Source organism: Syngnathoides biaculeatus, chromosome 17 (assembly GCF_019802595.1).
Source record: "Syngnathoides biaculeatus isolate LvHL_M chromosome 17, ASM1980259v1, whole genome shotgun sequence".
Taxonomy (NCBI): domain Eukaryota; kingdom Metazoa; phylum Chordata; class Actinopteri; order Syngnathiformes; family Syngnathidae; genus Syngnathoides; species Syngnathoides biaculeatus.
This window is the reverse complement of record NC_084656.1, coordinates 20,253,881-20,269,201: the sequence shown is the minus strand read 5'-3', so window position 1 is coordinate 20,269,201 and position 15,321 is coordinate 20,253,881. Positions and strand designations below refer to the sequence as shown.

The window sequence follows — 15,321 nt, the reverse complement described above, 5'->3', positions numbered from 1 at the left end:
CGAGCAGCATTTTCGCTAACACGAAGGAACAAAGAGCTACCTTGCAGCAGAGGGAACTAGTAGAAACACGCAAGACCGCTTGAGTGGGCATCTGCTACTAATGTCACTTCCTGCTTCTTCTCGAAAACAAATCCCTCGAGAGGATTTTCATGGCGGGAGTGACAAAAAGCCATATGTCAAAATTATGTTGTGTGGTGAAAAAAAAAAAACGGATGGATCCATTTTGGCTGCCTTTTTTTCCATTAATAACATACTAAATATCATACATTTCATGACAGTGGACCTTTAAAGACATCTCAGTATTTGTCAACCTCGCTTTGCTGTACCTTTCTTTTTTTTTGTGTTATTCTGTTGTATTTTTACAATTCTTATAGTGGCCAATTTTACTTTAAACATTCCCGGTACAATTAAACTTTTTTGGGGGAGTAAATATGTGCATGAACATGCATTGTTTTGTGGAACAAAATCATGTTAAACAACTAGCGGCTTTTTGTTGCGTTCGTAGGCTCCTCTCTGCTGCCCCCTGTGGGCTTCCAGCTGGTACTGACTATGCAACGGAAGGAACCCCCTTATCGCCGTACTGCAGGCAAGCACAAACCGCTCAGCGTAAACACATGACTTGCTCTAGATGACGATGGAAACGGTGCATTTGCATAAATTTTACGACACGTCGACAACAAGCTATCGCTTCACCTCATTCGACTGCTGAGGAAATCAAAACGCTGTGTTGGAGAAAGAAAGAGGGGAAAAAAAAAAAGAGAAGAGGTGACGCGTGCGCCAAGGGCTCGCACGTGTGCGTCTTTACGCACGCCGCTGATGCGTAAAGCCCGATTGGCTGCCGAGGACACAAGCCCCCTTGCGCACATTCCGATTGGCCGTCCCGGCCTGTCTTCGGCCATGACGTTATGCCTACTCCACACACACACACACACACACACACACACAATGTACAGACACAGAGAGGCGGCAGGAGAGGAGGAAGACGTAATGGTTTGACTCTGCTTGTGTGTACGTGTGCACTTGCGATGATCGCGGTTCCCGCATTAGTCTGCAGAATCCTCAAACGGGAGGCAAAATGAAGGTAAGGCGATTGCTTTGAGTTTCCTCGGCGCTATAAAAGGAGGCGGGCGCCCGTGCGGCGGCGGTTATTTTGGGGACTTGTCACGGGTTATCTCGGGTCACGATGTGTGTTTTATGCCGCTGCATAAACGCGGAGCTGGCGTTGAACCTTCCGCCGGGAAAAAAAAAAAAAAAAAAAAAAAAACACACTTTGAGAGTTCGGTGGACGCAAAGCCGCTGCAGCCACTTTCCATTCACCGCTTTAATCCGCTCTAAAGAGATGGACTGGAGGAGGGAGGGAGGAGGTGAGGGGGGGGAGATTTGTTGGGGGGGCCGTCTCGGGGGTGACACGAGGATCGCCCCTCACCTCCACAATGTGTCGGGGGGGGGGGGGTTCTCCCCGTGCGAGTGGGAGATGCAGGCTGCAGATGAGGCGATGACGTCATCCGCTCGACCACAACATAAGAGTGCGCGCAGGATGCCGACTTCTGTGAAAACGTCGCAAATGTTGGCTCCTGGATGTGCATTATTATTCCATTAATAGATATTAGATTTATAGATTATCGCCATCACGGCAAGGTTTTGATTGACTTTTTGTTTAAAACTGGTCGTCGTCTTGTGGATGTAAATCTGAGTGACATAACTACAGCTAGCAGATAATTTTGGTTGTTTATTAGCCGACGTTAGCTGGGAAAGGGTCCGGCATTCCGGCGACACTTCTAGGGATAAGCGCTTTAAAGATCGATTAATCGGTGGAATAATCGATCCAGCAACTTTATGAAAAGTTCTTGGTTAGGTTAACTCCACGGGCCGAGGTTGTTTCGGGTTCAACTACACGTCTATTACACATTATTCCTGCTATGGATGCAAATATTATTTTGTAAGAAAAAAAACTAAAAAAATAAAGCTTATTTTTTGGTTTTGTCAGAAAAGTAACACTGTCGAATTATGAATATGCTGTCAAAATCTCTTAATTTGATTAAAAAAATAAAGGTAATATGCTGTCATGGAGTACTACAGAAAGAAATAGATACTTAGAATAAAAAAATGGCCCTAAAATAATCTATTTTAGAACAATGCATCAGTAAGAGAATCAACACCTTATTTTCCTTTATCAAACTAAAAAAAAAAAAACATTTCAGCAGTTGATTTGAAAAACTAAATCTAATATTGAATATAGTCATTAAAACAAACAAAAATACTTTCCACATGGTCCATTACTATCTAATTTCTGTCACGAAAATTATGTTTCTTGTCTTGTATTTTTCATTTCTTGAGATGGTGAATTTCGAGTTTTCATTAGCTGTAAGTTATCATCAAAACTGGACAAAAAAAAACCACTTTATAATACAATATTTAAATAAATCAATTATGAGTTTCACATCCTCAATTGAAGGATTCAAACAAATAACTTTTGAAATTGTAATAAAGTGCGCAGAAGGGTCCGAGCTCCATTTGGCTAAAGCGCATTATGTCTGAGAGCCGAATTATGGACTTGACATTTACTCGATTAATCTGCTTCCAATTGAAAAGTGTTTTTTTTTCTTGGTCTTTATAAAAATAAATCTGTCGCCATAACAAAAAAAAGTCAGGCAGTTTTCTCCTTATGTTTTTTTTTAACGCCCCTCCATGGCGCACGACAACCCTCGCGGCTTGTCGATTTTATTCCGCGCGCCGCAAATGTTTTTTTTCCCCTAAATCTCTTTATTATGCGGGAACAAATCTCAGCCCGCTCGGTCGCAGCCTCGCGTTTTATCTGCGCTCATTCCAGACGTCGCACTCGAGATTTGACTCGTGCGGGGAGACGCCTCGACGCACGTCGGCAATTTGCGCGCCGTGCGTTTGCGTTTTCTCGTGTCGCTGTGAGATTAAAACCCATTAGGCGCGCATTTATGCGCTCCAGTTCTGGATTCTCTACTTTTGTGCCTCCGAGAAAAAAACAAACATTCGGTACATGAGAAATAAGTCTTGTAGTAGCTTATCGTGCTTGTATAATATTGTATTTCCTCAAGAAGTTCTACCAGGAGGGGGGGAAAAAAAAAATAGCTACCATAATTCAGTGAGTTTCAAAGTGTGCAACGCAGTCTCCCTCTAGTGGTATGTGAAATAATTACAGAATTAAATATTCAAAAATCCAGACAGCACGTTTGTCGGACGCTATGAATCTTTTTCAAAATTATAGTCACCAATAAAAACGCCGTCGCAGATTTAACAGCAAATCAAAAATGCGTACGGTACATGCAAACTTTTCACGATGGTCCGCTTGAGATGGACCGTTCAGTAATAAAAGATATTGAAACATCGTGATGAAAAATAAAAATAATGAAACGATCTTTCGGTAAGTGATATTTACCCCACGAAAATGCGATTTAAAAAATTCCAGCAGCCTATCCAAGCTTACGTGCACAACTCGATAATTAACTTAAATTAATTCAACTTTGTACTATATAAGAAACCCCGCGACCCTTGTGAGGATGGACTATAAAAAATAGTGTTGGCACGGTGGATCAGTCGAAAAGTTTGCCTCACAGTTCTGAGGTCCTGGGATCGATCCCAGACTCGACTGTGTGGAGTTTGCATGTTCTCCCCGTGCCTGCGTGGCTTTTCTCCGGGCACTCTGGTTTCCTCGCACATCCCCAAAAAAAAATGCAACATGAATTGGACACTCTAAATTGTCGCTAGGTGTGATTGCGAGTGCGACTGTTTGTCTCGATGTGCCCTGCGATTGGCTGGCGACCAGCTCAGGGTGTACCCCGCGTCCTGTCCGTTGACAGCTGGCGTAGGCTCCAGCACTCCCCGCGACCCCTGCGAGGATAAGCGGCCAAAGAAAATGGACAGATGTATGAGAAATAACATTCACCGGCATTGGTATAATTTCATTTTATCCCAAAATGCGGAATTATTTCTTTTTAAACTGCCATTTTCAAAAGGCCGGATCGCCTGATTTTATTCTTTTCTAATCACAGCTTCCCTTAAATGCAATGCTCGGTGGTGCAAATCCTGCTAACGAGCAAAGAAACCCTCATGAAAACCCAAAAAAGTGCGCTCACGACTCAAGTCCAGTCACGTCATGTGGTCAGGCCCGCAGGGGTTGAGCTTCCCCCTCGCCGCATATAGCGACTCGTTGCCGCGATTACGTAAGCGGTCCCGAAGCAGATGGCCGGGGTCACGTCGCGGCGCGCTTGTGACAAGCTCGGGAGCTGGGAGGGAGGCGCCCGGAAACCGGGGAGGGGTGAATCCCTGCATTGTGCGGCCCGAAGAGCTTCTCGGTACGTGTCAACAAACGATCGACACTGCCTGGTAGCGGAAAGCGAGACCCCCCCGCCCCCACACACACACTCATTTATATGCTGCCGAGCTGCCGTTCCACCGTTTCCTGTCACCAAATAGTTTTCAGGACTTCATCTTCACTGTGCTTCAAATACTGTACATCCATCTATTTTCTTTGCCGCTTATCCTCATGAGGGTCCAGGGAGTGCTGGAGCCTATCCCAGCTGTCAACGGGCAGGGGGCGGGGTACACCCTGAAACTGGTTGCCAGCCAATCGCAGGGCACATGGAGACAAACAGCCGCACTCACGATCACAGCTAGGGGAAATTTAGGGTGTCCAATTAATGTTGCATGATTTTGGGATATGGGAGGGAAACCGGAGTGCCCGGAGAAAACCCGCGCAGGCACGGGGAGAACATGCAAACTCCACACAGGCGGGCTGAGTTACGAATGTTTTTGTGTGTTCCTTTTTGTAAAAAAAAAAAAAAAAAAAAAAAAAGCCTGGCGTACTTTACTCCTAAAGCATAAATTTTAAGCAAAAAATATATTTCTTAAATTATTTTATTATATAAAGTACAAAAACTACAAGTATTTACACTATGCAGTTTATTATTAGGAAAAGAGTTTTTAAAAATGCTTTAAAAAGCCTAATTTTTTAGGCTCGGAACACATTATTTCTTTTTACATTAATTGTAACGGGAAACATCGATTCGGTTATCGAACAATACACTTTTCAAACCGTTTTCTGGAACGGATTGTGGTCGAAAACCAAGGAATCACTGTATTTCTATTTCAGAATAGAATAAGGTTTCGGATTATTGAGACTTGGGGGGAGGTTTACACTGCACACGACCGAGTGCAACTCTGTGCGCCCGCTACTAGTGCAGTTAATGAGACATCAAACCTGCAGCTGTTTTTAGCCAACTTCATTAAAATGAGCTCTCAGGGACTATTTATCTGTTATCCGTTATTATCATCATATTAATTTTTTGTTTTATTTCCAGCAACCTATGTTGGATTGTTATCTAGAGTGTGTCGGACAGTCGTGTACTAGACGCAATAAACGTGTGCTTGTGCCCGGCAGGCGGGGGCCTCGTCCATGTGGGCGTCATGCTGCGGGCTGCTGAACGAGGTGATGGGCACGGGCACGGTCCGAGCGCAGCAACCCGGCTTCGGCGCCGGGGCCGGGCCTTTCCGCTTCGCCCCGAGCGCGGGGTACTCAACGTACCCTCCCGCCAGCTCGGGGAGCGCCGGGCAACTGTGCAAAGCCTGCGGACTGGCGTTTTCCGTCTTCAGGCGCAAGGTAAACCGCAGCGGCGTGGAGGTCCTTAAAGCTTTGTGGGGGTGAAATGTGCAGACCGTGATACTAGGTTCAAGAAGAGTTTGTGTTTTTGAACAATTTACAACTAAAATATAGATGCCAACTGTCAACAGGTGATTTTTTTTTTTTTTTTTGCGGGAGAGGATGGAATTTTCATTCTGGATATTATTTGTTGAGAGGGGAATGGAGGATAGCTCCCCCCCTCGCCCGCTTGACACCATTGCGTTTGCCATCTGCAGCACGTAGAACTTACCGTAATTTCTGGCCTGTAAGCCGTGACTTTTTTCCACATGGTTTCCCCCTGCGGTTTATGCGGCGATGTGGCTAATTTGTGCATTTTTTTCTAACGGACCGGTGGAATATATTTGCCGAGGAACTGACTTTTACCGGCCCTGTTGCGCTGTGCTAGCGTGTTACTGCCGTGTTTTAGTGATTTTTTCCAGTATGTTTTTTTTTTTTTTTTTAAACCGGCCCTGTTAGCACAGCGCTAGCATTAGCGCGGCGGAACTAGCGTTAAACTCTCTGTGTACCGTCTTTCATTGTAAATACAGTAGAGCCTCGGTTCTCGACCACAATCCGTTCTAGAAGCTGGTTCGAAAACCGAACCAACCGCCGCCCGATTTATGCTATTTCTGGTTTTTTTTTCAGGGGTTCGTTCGAATAAACAATAAGAAGCGAGTCATGGGTGGGTCAGCTGGTCGGGCTGCGTGCGTTCGGTTATTTCCCGGTTTTGTTCGAGTACCGATTTTCATTTGAAAACAAAAATAATAAATAAAATTTTTCTTTGAAAACCGATTTGTTCAAGAACAGGGACATTCGAGAACCGAGGCTGTACTGTATCCCGTGATTTCAACGTGGGCACTTTACACAGCTGCGGCCTATGTATGTACCAAACGGTATTTCCTTTACAAATGTACTGGGTGGAGCTTATAACCAGGTGCGCTTTGTAGGCCGGGAATTGCGGTAATACTGTACAGTCCTAAGACCAAGTACTTCCATTGGAGTACTTGCTGATAACAAGTACCGATATTGTAACTGTGTCGAACCGACCGCCTTCCCCCAAAAACTTGTCCACAAAAGTCCCATTTTCCACCACGTGCCCCCGTCCTCAAGTGTCATGGGCTTGCTATCATCACGCCTGAAGCGTGTTGATAAAGGTAACACCTTCAGTTTTTCGCCGTCTTTGCCAACGATACCCGAGTGGTCGCCAAGCTTGTACTCTGTTGACATTTCCGCAGGGATGCTCAAGTCAGAGTTATAACGGCGGAGCGCTTTTGTGTGCGCGCCAGCCAGACGGGCACGTGCCAGCGTCCTGCACCCTCTCGCCACACGCCGGACTAACCCCCCCTCCACCCCGCCATGTGCTCATTTGTGTCTCAGCGGGATATTTTCAGCCCTGCGTCTAATAAGCGTCGCGGGGATTAGCGGAGAGCGATCGCGAGGGAGGTGTGGACGGCGGTGTGGAAGCGCGACACATTTGCGCTGGAGCGCTAAGCAAATGTTTACCAATTGGGGCTGACCTCCTTTCGCACGCGTTCCAAGTGTCGAGCCACTCGGCGTAAAAGCGGATGGAGAGCCGCCGCGAGCCGCACGCCGTGTTTATTTTACACTTTCCCGTGACGTGGCTCAACACCAATGTGAAATTTGGAAGCGGGAGCGCTGCGACTACATTTCCAAACGTCTTGGAAAGAAATGAAGTAAAACTCCATCAAGGTAGACTGCGCGATGATTGGCACCTCTGAGTTAAATCTCATCAGTTTCTGTTTACGAGTACAAACAGCAGCCGCGATGAGCTCGGTGCCGCTTTCGGGGGCCACTTTTACGTATCAAAGTTTGCATCGAGTTTAGTTTATTTATGAAGGAGTCACGGGAGGCGGCGGGAAGCCTTTAAAACGCGGAGACGAGTCAGACGTGCAGTATTTAAGGGCGGTTTATTAAATGATGCGCGAGCGGTATTAAAAAGAATGCCTGATGACGCCCCTCAGGTGCCCGTTGGAAGAAATTGCGTTTGCGTGTTGAAGGGGTCACGCTGGGAACGCCGTAGCGTGAACCAAAAACGCGAAAACCGATAACGGAAAAAAAAAAAAAAATCAAATAAAAAGAATTATACTGCGGTATGACTGCAACGGAAATTGCCAAAGGTCCTCGCCAAATATTTTGACACTCACTTATTGCCTCTCGTCCATTCATCAAGTAATATGATAAAAACTGTGCAAAATGTGCACGTGAAGTACGTGTATTATTGTTGTTCGCTTCACTGGAGTATATTATATATAGTGTCATTTTTCTTATATAAAAAGACCACTAAAAAAAAATGCATTTTGTAAATGTAGTGTATTTTTGGGGAGGCCGGAATGTCAATTAATTTCAACGACTTGCTAGTTGAGACTCGCGTCAGTCATCTTGTAACAAATTCAACTCGTACCTCAAGGTATTACTTTATAATCTAGTAATCCGTCGATCATCATGAGCCGAAACCCCCAAAGTTGCCACCATTTATACCAGATTCTCAATCTTCCCCACACTACTATTAACTGCATATTATCATCTATCTATATCATCTTCAGCACCTTTTCGACTTTTAAAGAGTCACGCACAGAAGTACTGTACGTTATGTACATTTCATTCCCGTTCCACTTAGTTTTGCTTTCGCCTAGGAACTGTATATTCGACAAAAGCAATTGCAGTACAGTCTCAAAATCCCGCGGTATGGCGGTTTATGTGGAGTATGAATATAAAAAAAAAGAATGAAAAATCTGTATAAGATAAATAAAAGTTGCATACGCATCCACAACCATTGTTGTTGACTTAATTGTTGCACCCGAGGCAGCAATAACAGTCTCGAGTCTTTCCGAATGCCACAAGTTTGGCTCGACTATCTGTTTGCGTAGCTTATTGCGCTTTGGCAATCGCCCCACGCGACGACTAACGGCGGCGTCTCTCCTCGACAGCACGTGTGCTGCGACTGCAAGAAGAGTTTCTGCGCGCTGTGCTCGGTGCTGCAGGAAAACCTGCGCTGCTGCGCCACCTGCCACCTGTTGCGGGGCACCGCCTTCCAGAGGCCGCGCCTCATGCAGCTGCGCGTCAAGGACCTACGGCAGTACCTGCTCCTGCGCAACATCCCCACCGACACTTGCAGGGAAAAGGAGGACCTGGTGGACCTGGTGCTGTGCCACCGGGGGACCAGGGAGGCGCCCCGACCCGTCTCGCTGCTGGAGGAGGAAGACGAGGGGGACGGAGACACGGCCGAGGAGCAGGCGGAGGAAGACGACGACGACACGGACAGCCTCGGCTCACGCGCCGCCTCCCCGCCCTCCCCCGCCGGCTCGGCTTCCGAGCGCTCGCTCGGATCCGCCTCTCAGGGAGTCGTGCTCAGCACAAGTGACAGCTCAGGGACCCCAAGCCAGGTGCCACACGTGCGCGGGATTCTATTTTTAAATTGTAATAAATAAATGTCATACTTAAGGCTTTTTTTTTTTTTAAATAGAAAAAGCATCATAGAATTAAAGGAATTATTTTTGGATCCCTTTAAAAATTCGAATGACGCCCCTCGGGCGCCAAAATTTGCAGTCGACGCCCGTTTTGCTGAATTCAACTACAATGTTGTTGATTTTCCTCTCCTCTGTGAAAAGTCTCCACGGCACCGACTCTGCATTCATGCAACTCGCCGACTCGCTCACTGCCGCCGTGCGCATGCGCGCGTACGTGAGGCGTCGCGGCCCGCCGAACCGAGGCGGCTTAAGCCCTTTGCCTTTTTTTAGGTCGGTTACATGGGCCGAGAGTCGGTTATGTAACGCGCGCGCAGGTTGACGGCTCCCCGCAGCAACGCAGCTGACACCAAACGCTACACTAAACACGACATTAACGCTACATTAAAAACACACACAGCTTCCTGCGCGCTTTGCTGGGCATCTCGCCATCACACTTTCTTTATGTGTTCTTTAGAGAACATAATGTACAGTAAATCGGAAATTCCCCAAAAAATAACGACGCACCGGACGCAATCTTTTTCAAAAGCGACATTCATAACGATGCGGCATACAAACATAATTATGCTCAGTTTTTAAATCAGTGTGTGAAGAGATGGATTCAATGAATATGAGCAGCGGCCAACCAAATATTACTGCTTGAATATTTTGCCCCTTGTGAAAAAATACATTTCATACACAGATATCCATCTATATACAGTATAGAGATGTAAAATAATGTAAATGTGTGCACATAGTGTCTAAGTATTATACACAAAAAATGTTCGGACTATTAGTTCATTAATTAATAAACATATGTTTACTATTTATAGGAAGAGTGCAGGAAAGGAAAGAAGGATGTTGGGAGAGACAGGATGGAATGAAGAATGGAAGGAAGGAAGAGAAAAAAGGACAAGAGGAAAGAAGATTGGAATGTTACTGCAGAAGGAAAGGATGGAGGGAGGACAGGGTGAAAAGAAGGAAGGGAGGAAGGATGTGGGAGAGGAAGGAAACGGATTAATTGAAGGGAAAAAAGGCGGTAGGAAGATGAGAAGAAAGGAAGGAAAAAGTGAGGAAGGAAAGAAAGTGATGTAGGAAAGGAGGACGGCATTAAGGTAAGAAGGAATTAAACTAGGGGGAGAAAGGATGTATGAAAATAAGGAGGAAGGCGGGAGGAAAGGAAGGGAAGAATAGGAACAATACGAGGAAAAAAAGATTGGAACAAAGAAAGGAAATGGATGAGGGGAAACGGGGCAAAGGAGGATTAAAAATGGAAGGATGGAAATATGGAAAGGGGGAAGGAAGGCAGGCAGAAAGTAAACAAGGACAACACGAAGAAGGATTGTATTAAATCACGAAAAAGAGAAAAAGAAAGAAAGAACAAAGGGAAGGAGGACACAGGGGAAAGGAAGTGTGGGGGGGTGTAGGAAGGGAGGAACAAAGGAGGGAGGAAGCAAGACAACCAAATGGAAGAAAAGTGCTCACTTCCGTTTTTAGGGTCCACTCAAAAGAGAGGAAGAAGGGAGAAAGGAAAGAAAAAAATTTTCTGTTACTCTTTTTCCTGCACTGGCACCCGAAACACATGCACGCAAAAAGCCAAAGAAAAAGCAAAACACGCGTGCATGCAGTTCCACACGGTGATGTCGGGCCACCCGATGCAGTATTCGTACGTCGAGGAAGGAATGCACTGAGACACGGCGACGTTCGCAAACGCACCATCTTCACCTCCACTACACAAACATTTATTCACTTTTGGCTTGAAAATGCCCAGGATGCCCCCCCCCCCCTATTCTAGTTCTTCTTTTAGGCCTGACCTTTTAAAATTTGAAATGTAAATTTGCCTTTTGCTCTGATTGGTCCTCGGGGGATGTCTCACACCTCGGTCCACTTCAGCGGGTCGCCCAGGTCCTTTTTGCTAATTTAGTTTTTACAGCGACTTGTATTTTACCGTTACTTTTACAGCATTTATTATTTCATTTGATCATTTTTACTGGTTTTACTCCAGTTGTTTTACTTGTGATCGTTAGATAAGTGCAAGATTGTAGACAAAAAGACTCGGGCGAAGCCAACAAACGTTCCTTACTTGCGCTTTCAAATGTTAGTTTTCCCCCCAGGAGCCGGAGGACACGTCCACCGCCTCGCTGCTCGACCTGGCGCAGACGGCGAGCGCCGCGGCGGAGGCCAGCCCGGCGACGCAGAGGAGGATCCGCGCCTCCCTGTCAGACCTGGACAACGAGGACGCTATCGAGAGGCTGTCGGTGCGCCAGCTGAAGGAAATCCTCGCCAGGAACTTCGTCAACTACTCGGGCTGCTGCGAGAAGTGGGAGCTGCTGGAGCGCGTGCATCGCCTCTACAGGGAAAACGAGCACAACAGGAAGTCAAGTGAGTGCCGGGCGATTTTAGCAGAAATATTTATTTGACGCGGCGGCATTTTAACGGGACTTCTTGTCACTCTGTTTCTTTTCTTATAGTGGAAAATGTGAGCATTACTGCAGGTAAACAATTCTTCTTCTTCGTAATACCGATAAAAAGTTAAAAATAGGGAGCAATTTTGGGTACAGTATTAAATTGTCACTGACCAACGAAAAACATATCTGGAAATGACATTTTTTTAAGCTATTTTAACATTTGGTGAGCCACGCTTAATTGATTTACAAATCTATTTTCAATTATTTAATTGCAAAACAATTAAGAACCCAGTATCTAGCAAGGCATGATTTTTCAAACCAAAATTCAAATTAGCGATGTGACAAATTACTTTTTTTAAACTTTTGATTCAAAATAGTACTGTAATTATTATTATTATTTATTTATTTATTTTTTTTAAATATACGTTTATTTTGGGCAGACCGGCAGCTGTAAAGCGTTCACCTCACAGTTCTGAGGACTCGGGTTCAATCCCGGCCAGCCTGTGTGAAGTTTGCATGATCTCCCCATGCCTGCGTGGGTTTTCTCCAGGTTCTCCGGTCCCCCCATCCCAAAAACACGCTTCATTAATTGGAGACTCTAAACTGCACATAGGTGAGATTGCGAGTGCGGCTGTTTGTCTCGATGTGCCCTGCGGTTTGCTGGCGACCAGTTCAGGGTGTACCCCGCCTCCTGCCCGTTGACAGCTGGGATAGGCTCCAGCACTCCTGCGACCCTTGTGAGGATAAGCAGCAATGGATGGATGCTCTCTTTTAACAAGACCAATACTTCATAACAACATAAAACACTGTTGCATGCAATATATTTTCAGCCATGATTGTGTAAAAAAAAAAAAAAAAAAATTGTTTTTTTTGACTGTCACATGAAATCAGACAAACTTATCCAGTTTTAAATTAATTAGGAGTACCATTTTTTTCCTATTTACTGAATGCCAGAATAGTGAGATTTTTTTTCTTCAGACAAATTAAAAATACTGGCACCCAAGGGGTTTAGAACAAAATTTCTGTTACCGGCACGTTTCTTTATTTAAACAATTTAATTTCAGTACATAGATTTTGATTAGTGATGCTTTCTTTTGCAGGTGTATACTGTATTAGTGTATATTTATACCTTAAATACAATGCAAATTATATTTTTTGGGACATTCCTGTGTTTTGAACCCTCTCCTATTTTTTTTTGTTTGTCTACAAAGTGGTTGCATATCCTCCACCTCTGTGCAACAGTGCCATTGGAGGTAAGCTTTTTTTTTTTTTTTCCCCTACTCAGAATACTAAAATTATTTTGAGAATCAAGCAATACAAGCGGCCATTTTGTGTGCACATTAGTGCTCTGTGATAATTTTGATATCATGGTTCCTCCCGCGCCTCGACGCGATATTCAACATAACTTGACATTGTATTAAAGACCAGAATAAATTGATTTAAATTAGAAAGCAGAAGGTTTACTTCACAATTATAAAAAAATATAATTTTTCCGTGCAAGGATGTTAATAAAAAAATGAAAATTAGCCATCCACTGAATTGAAAATTCTTGTGCAAACCACAAAAAAAAAGAAGCCGAAAGCAAAACACCCCAACAAACGATTATGCCAATTATTGATAGAATTGCAACTTATAAAAACTGACCTTCCATATTTTGTCAATTATCTCCAGAAAATTATAGCCGGACGGTTATTGCGTTTTTTTTTTTTTTTTTTTTTTTAATGGAAGTGGAAAAAAATAATTGAGTACTTTTCAACTGCGCAACATAATCATTAAGCCTACTACATAATCGTAATCATAAATAAATTATGGGTTCAATGTTTATTTTAGTGTACTACTGAGGGTTGGGGTCGAGGAGTTATGTTAAGAATGAAGTTATTTTGTGTTGCTTTAACTTTTAACGGCATTTTTTTGTATTTTAACCTTATTGTCGAGATGCAATAGCACACAAACATTTCCCTGAAGAGTAAAAATGTTTTTATCCAATTGCATAATTAACCAGAGGGATAATTGTTAGAAAATCAGATTCTAAAACTATAAAAGAATTGTAGTACGTCGAGTCGCTAAATTACCAAGTCTTGTGTTTTCATATTTTTCAGCCAAGGGAATCGCAAGTCTCATAATCGGCGACTTAAGTCAGACGACTCGAGTCCGCTCGCGGGGTTGTGAATTAATTTACGGAGATCGTTCTTAACGTCCCCCGCAGACGGCGCGAAAACCCAGCTGGCCTCGGACGAGAACCTGTGCCGCATCTGCATGGACGCCATCATCGACTGCGTTCTGTTGGAGTGCGGCCACATGGTGACCTGCACCAAATGCGGCAAAAGGATGAACGAGTGCCCCATCTGCAGGCAGTATGTGGTGCGGGCCGTGCACGTCTTCAAGTCCTAAAAATATTAGAAATTAGGAAAAAAAAAAAAATTGCCGCCAGAGACCCTTGAAAATGGCGAGAGCGGCTCGGACCGGCGGTTTTCTGTGGGACGCGACGGTGGTTCGAGTCGCCGCGGTTTACAAGACTGTCGACCGCTGTCGGTCGATCACATGTGCAATATCGTTCAAAAAAAAAAAAAAAAAAGAGACTTGTGTTGTTTTTTTTTTTTATGACTGTAGAAAATGTCTTCTGGTTCTAGTATAACAGCACATCTTATGTTAGCAGAAGATGCCAAATAACATGCCTCTACTCTCATACCTTTAAATTTGCTTTGCGTAACCAGCAAGCTTGGGAAATGACTGTTCGTATTCAACGAGAACCGCAGGAAGAAGTTTAAAATAAGGGTTTTTTGTTTAGTTAGACGTAGCGGTGCTGGCAGCGGTTAGATTATATCATAATTTCCTTTAGATGTTGATTCAGTAACTTTTTTTTTTTCTAAGCCAAAAATTCAAACACTGTAACTGCTAAATAAATAGCTGGCTATCGGACATTGTGAAATTTCCTTAAGTACTTTGACTTCTCCCAGTTCAGGGTGTAGTCCGCCTTTCCCCCCGAACCTAACTGGGATTGGCTCCAGCTTTCCCGCAACCCTTGCGAGGATAAGCGGCTAGGATAATGACTTTTACGTCTCCTAAAGTTATCGGATAACATTAATTACGGCTGAAACAAACGAACAATTTACAATATTAAGAATATTCAAAGCTTTGCCGAAGTATGTTCGTGATGGAATTTCGTGTTCACCAACCTTTTAGCTCGTAGATGCGGTCAGTAGTTTATATTTAAGATGTCCGTCATGTTCCATCCTCAATTGTTTCTTTCCCTTCTAAAAATATTATTATTATTATTATTATTACAGCTGCAAAACCAAAACGAGTCTATATTTCAGATTTCATCTTTGTCGGAGGTCCCATTAGTTACCTGTTGCACCTGTGCGCTAAGCCGCCATATTTCCGGGACCGCGCATCCGCCTCTCCCATGATCAGCTGCGCGTTCTGCAAGGAATCTTGGGAGATGTAGTTCAGTTCTCGGAAGTGCCCACTTCAAAAGCACCAGAAGAAAACTACAAATTCATACTCCCATGATCCCATGGAAAAAAACGGAAACAAGCGAGGAAAAAATCTATGAACGTCTTTCTCATTAAAGTGCTACAAAATCGCACACGCGTCCATACCAAAAAGTCAACCGTGATTGATCCAATACTTTATATCATAATACATGTACATACAATTGATTGATAACCCTTCAAACGATTTAAATAAGTATACAGTACTGTATTTTTGTCCAAAGGTTAACTAGCCAAGGACAGAGCGCACCAATTGGATCATAGGAATATAAATCGATAGCGATAAATCGATATAACTAATG

General features: G+C 44.1%; 2 protein-coding genes across 3 annotated transcripts in view; one reads left to right on the top strand and one right to left on the bottom strand.

Moving 5' to 3' along the window:
• The window catches only part of LOC133515247 (glutathione hydrolase 1 proenzyme-like), a 61,102-nt gene extending 49,762 nt beyond the window's left edge, over positions 1 to 11,340 (bottom strand). For both annotated transcript variants that reach the window (XM_061847595.1, XM_061847596.1), the window contains exon 1: positions 11,201 to 11,340. The gene's annotated coding sequence lies outside the window, so the exon portion shown is untranslated. The remainder of the gene's footprint in view (positions 1 to 11,200) is intronic.
• LOC133515248 (E3 ubiquitin-protein ligase RNF34-like) lies at positions 962 to 14,657 on the top strand. The gene is made up of 7 exons (XM_061847600.1): positions 962 to 1,081; positions 5,414 to 5,632; positions 8,602 to 9,057; positions 11,220 to 11,499; positions 11,589 to 11,612; positions 12,737 to 12,778; positions 13,732 to 14,657. Exons 1-7 carry the CDS (start codon positions 1,076 to 1,078, stop codon positions 13,914 to 13,916), a joined length of 1,212 nt encoding a protein of 403 aa, XP_061703584.1. The 5' UTR covers positions 962 to 1,075; the 3' UTR covers positions 13,917 to 14,657.
• The last annotated feature ends 664 nt before the right edge of the window (positions 14,658 to 15,321 follow it).

What these genes read in the sequence shown, in the direction of transcription:
- LOC133515248 (XM_061847600.1), top strand. An exon ending in AAATGTGAGCATTACTGCAG is followed by an intron (nt 11,613 to 12,736) that starts GTAAACAATTCT and finishes TTGTCTACAAAG; the next exon opens with TGGTTGCATATCCTCCACCT. An exon ending in GTGCAACAGTGCCATTGGAG is followed by an intron (nt 12,779 to 13,731) that starts GTAAGCTTTTTT and finishes CGTCCCCCGCAG; the next exon opens with ACGGCGCGAAAACCCAGCTG.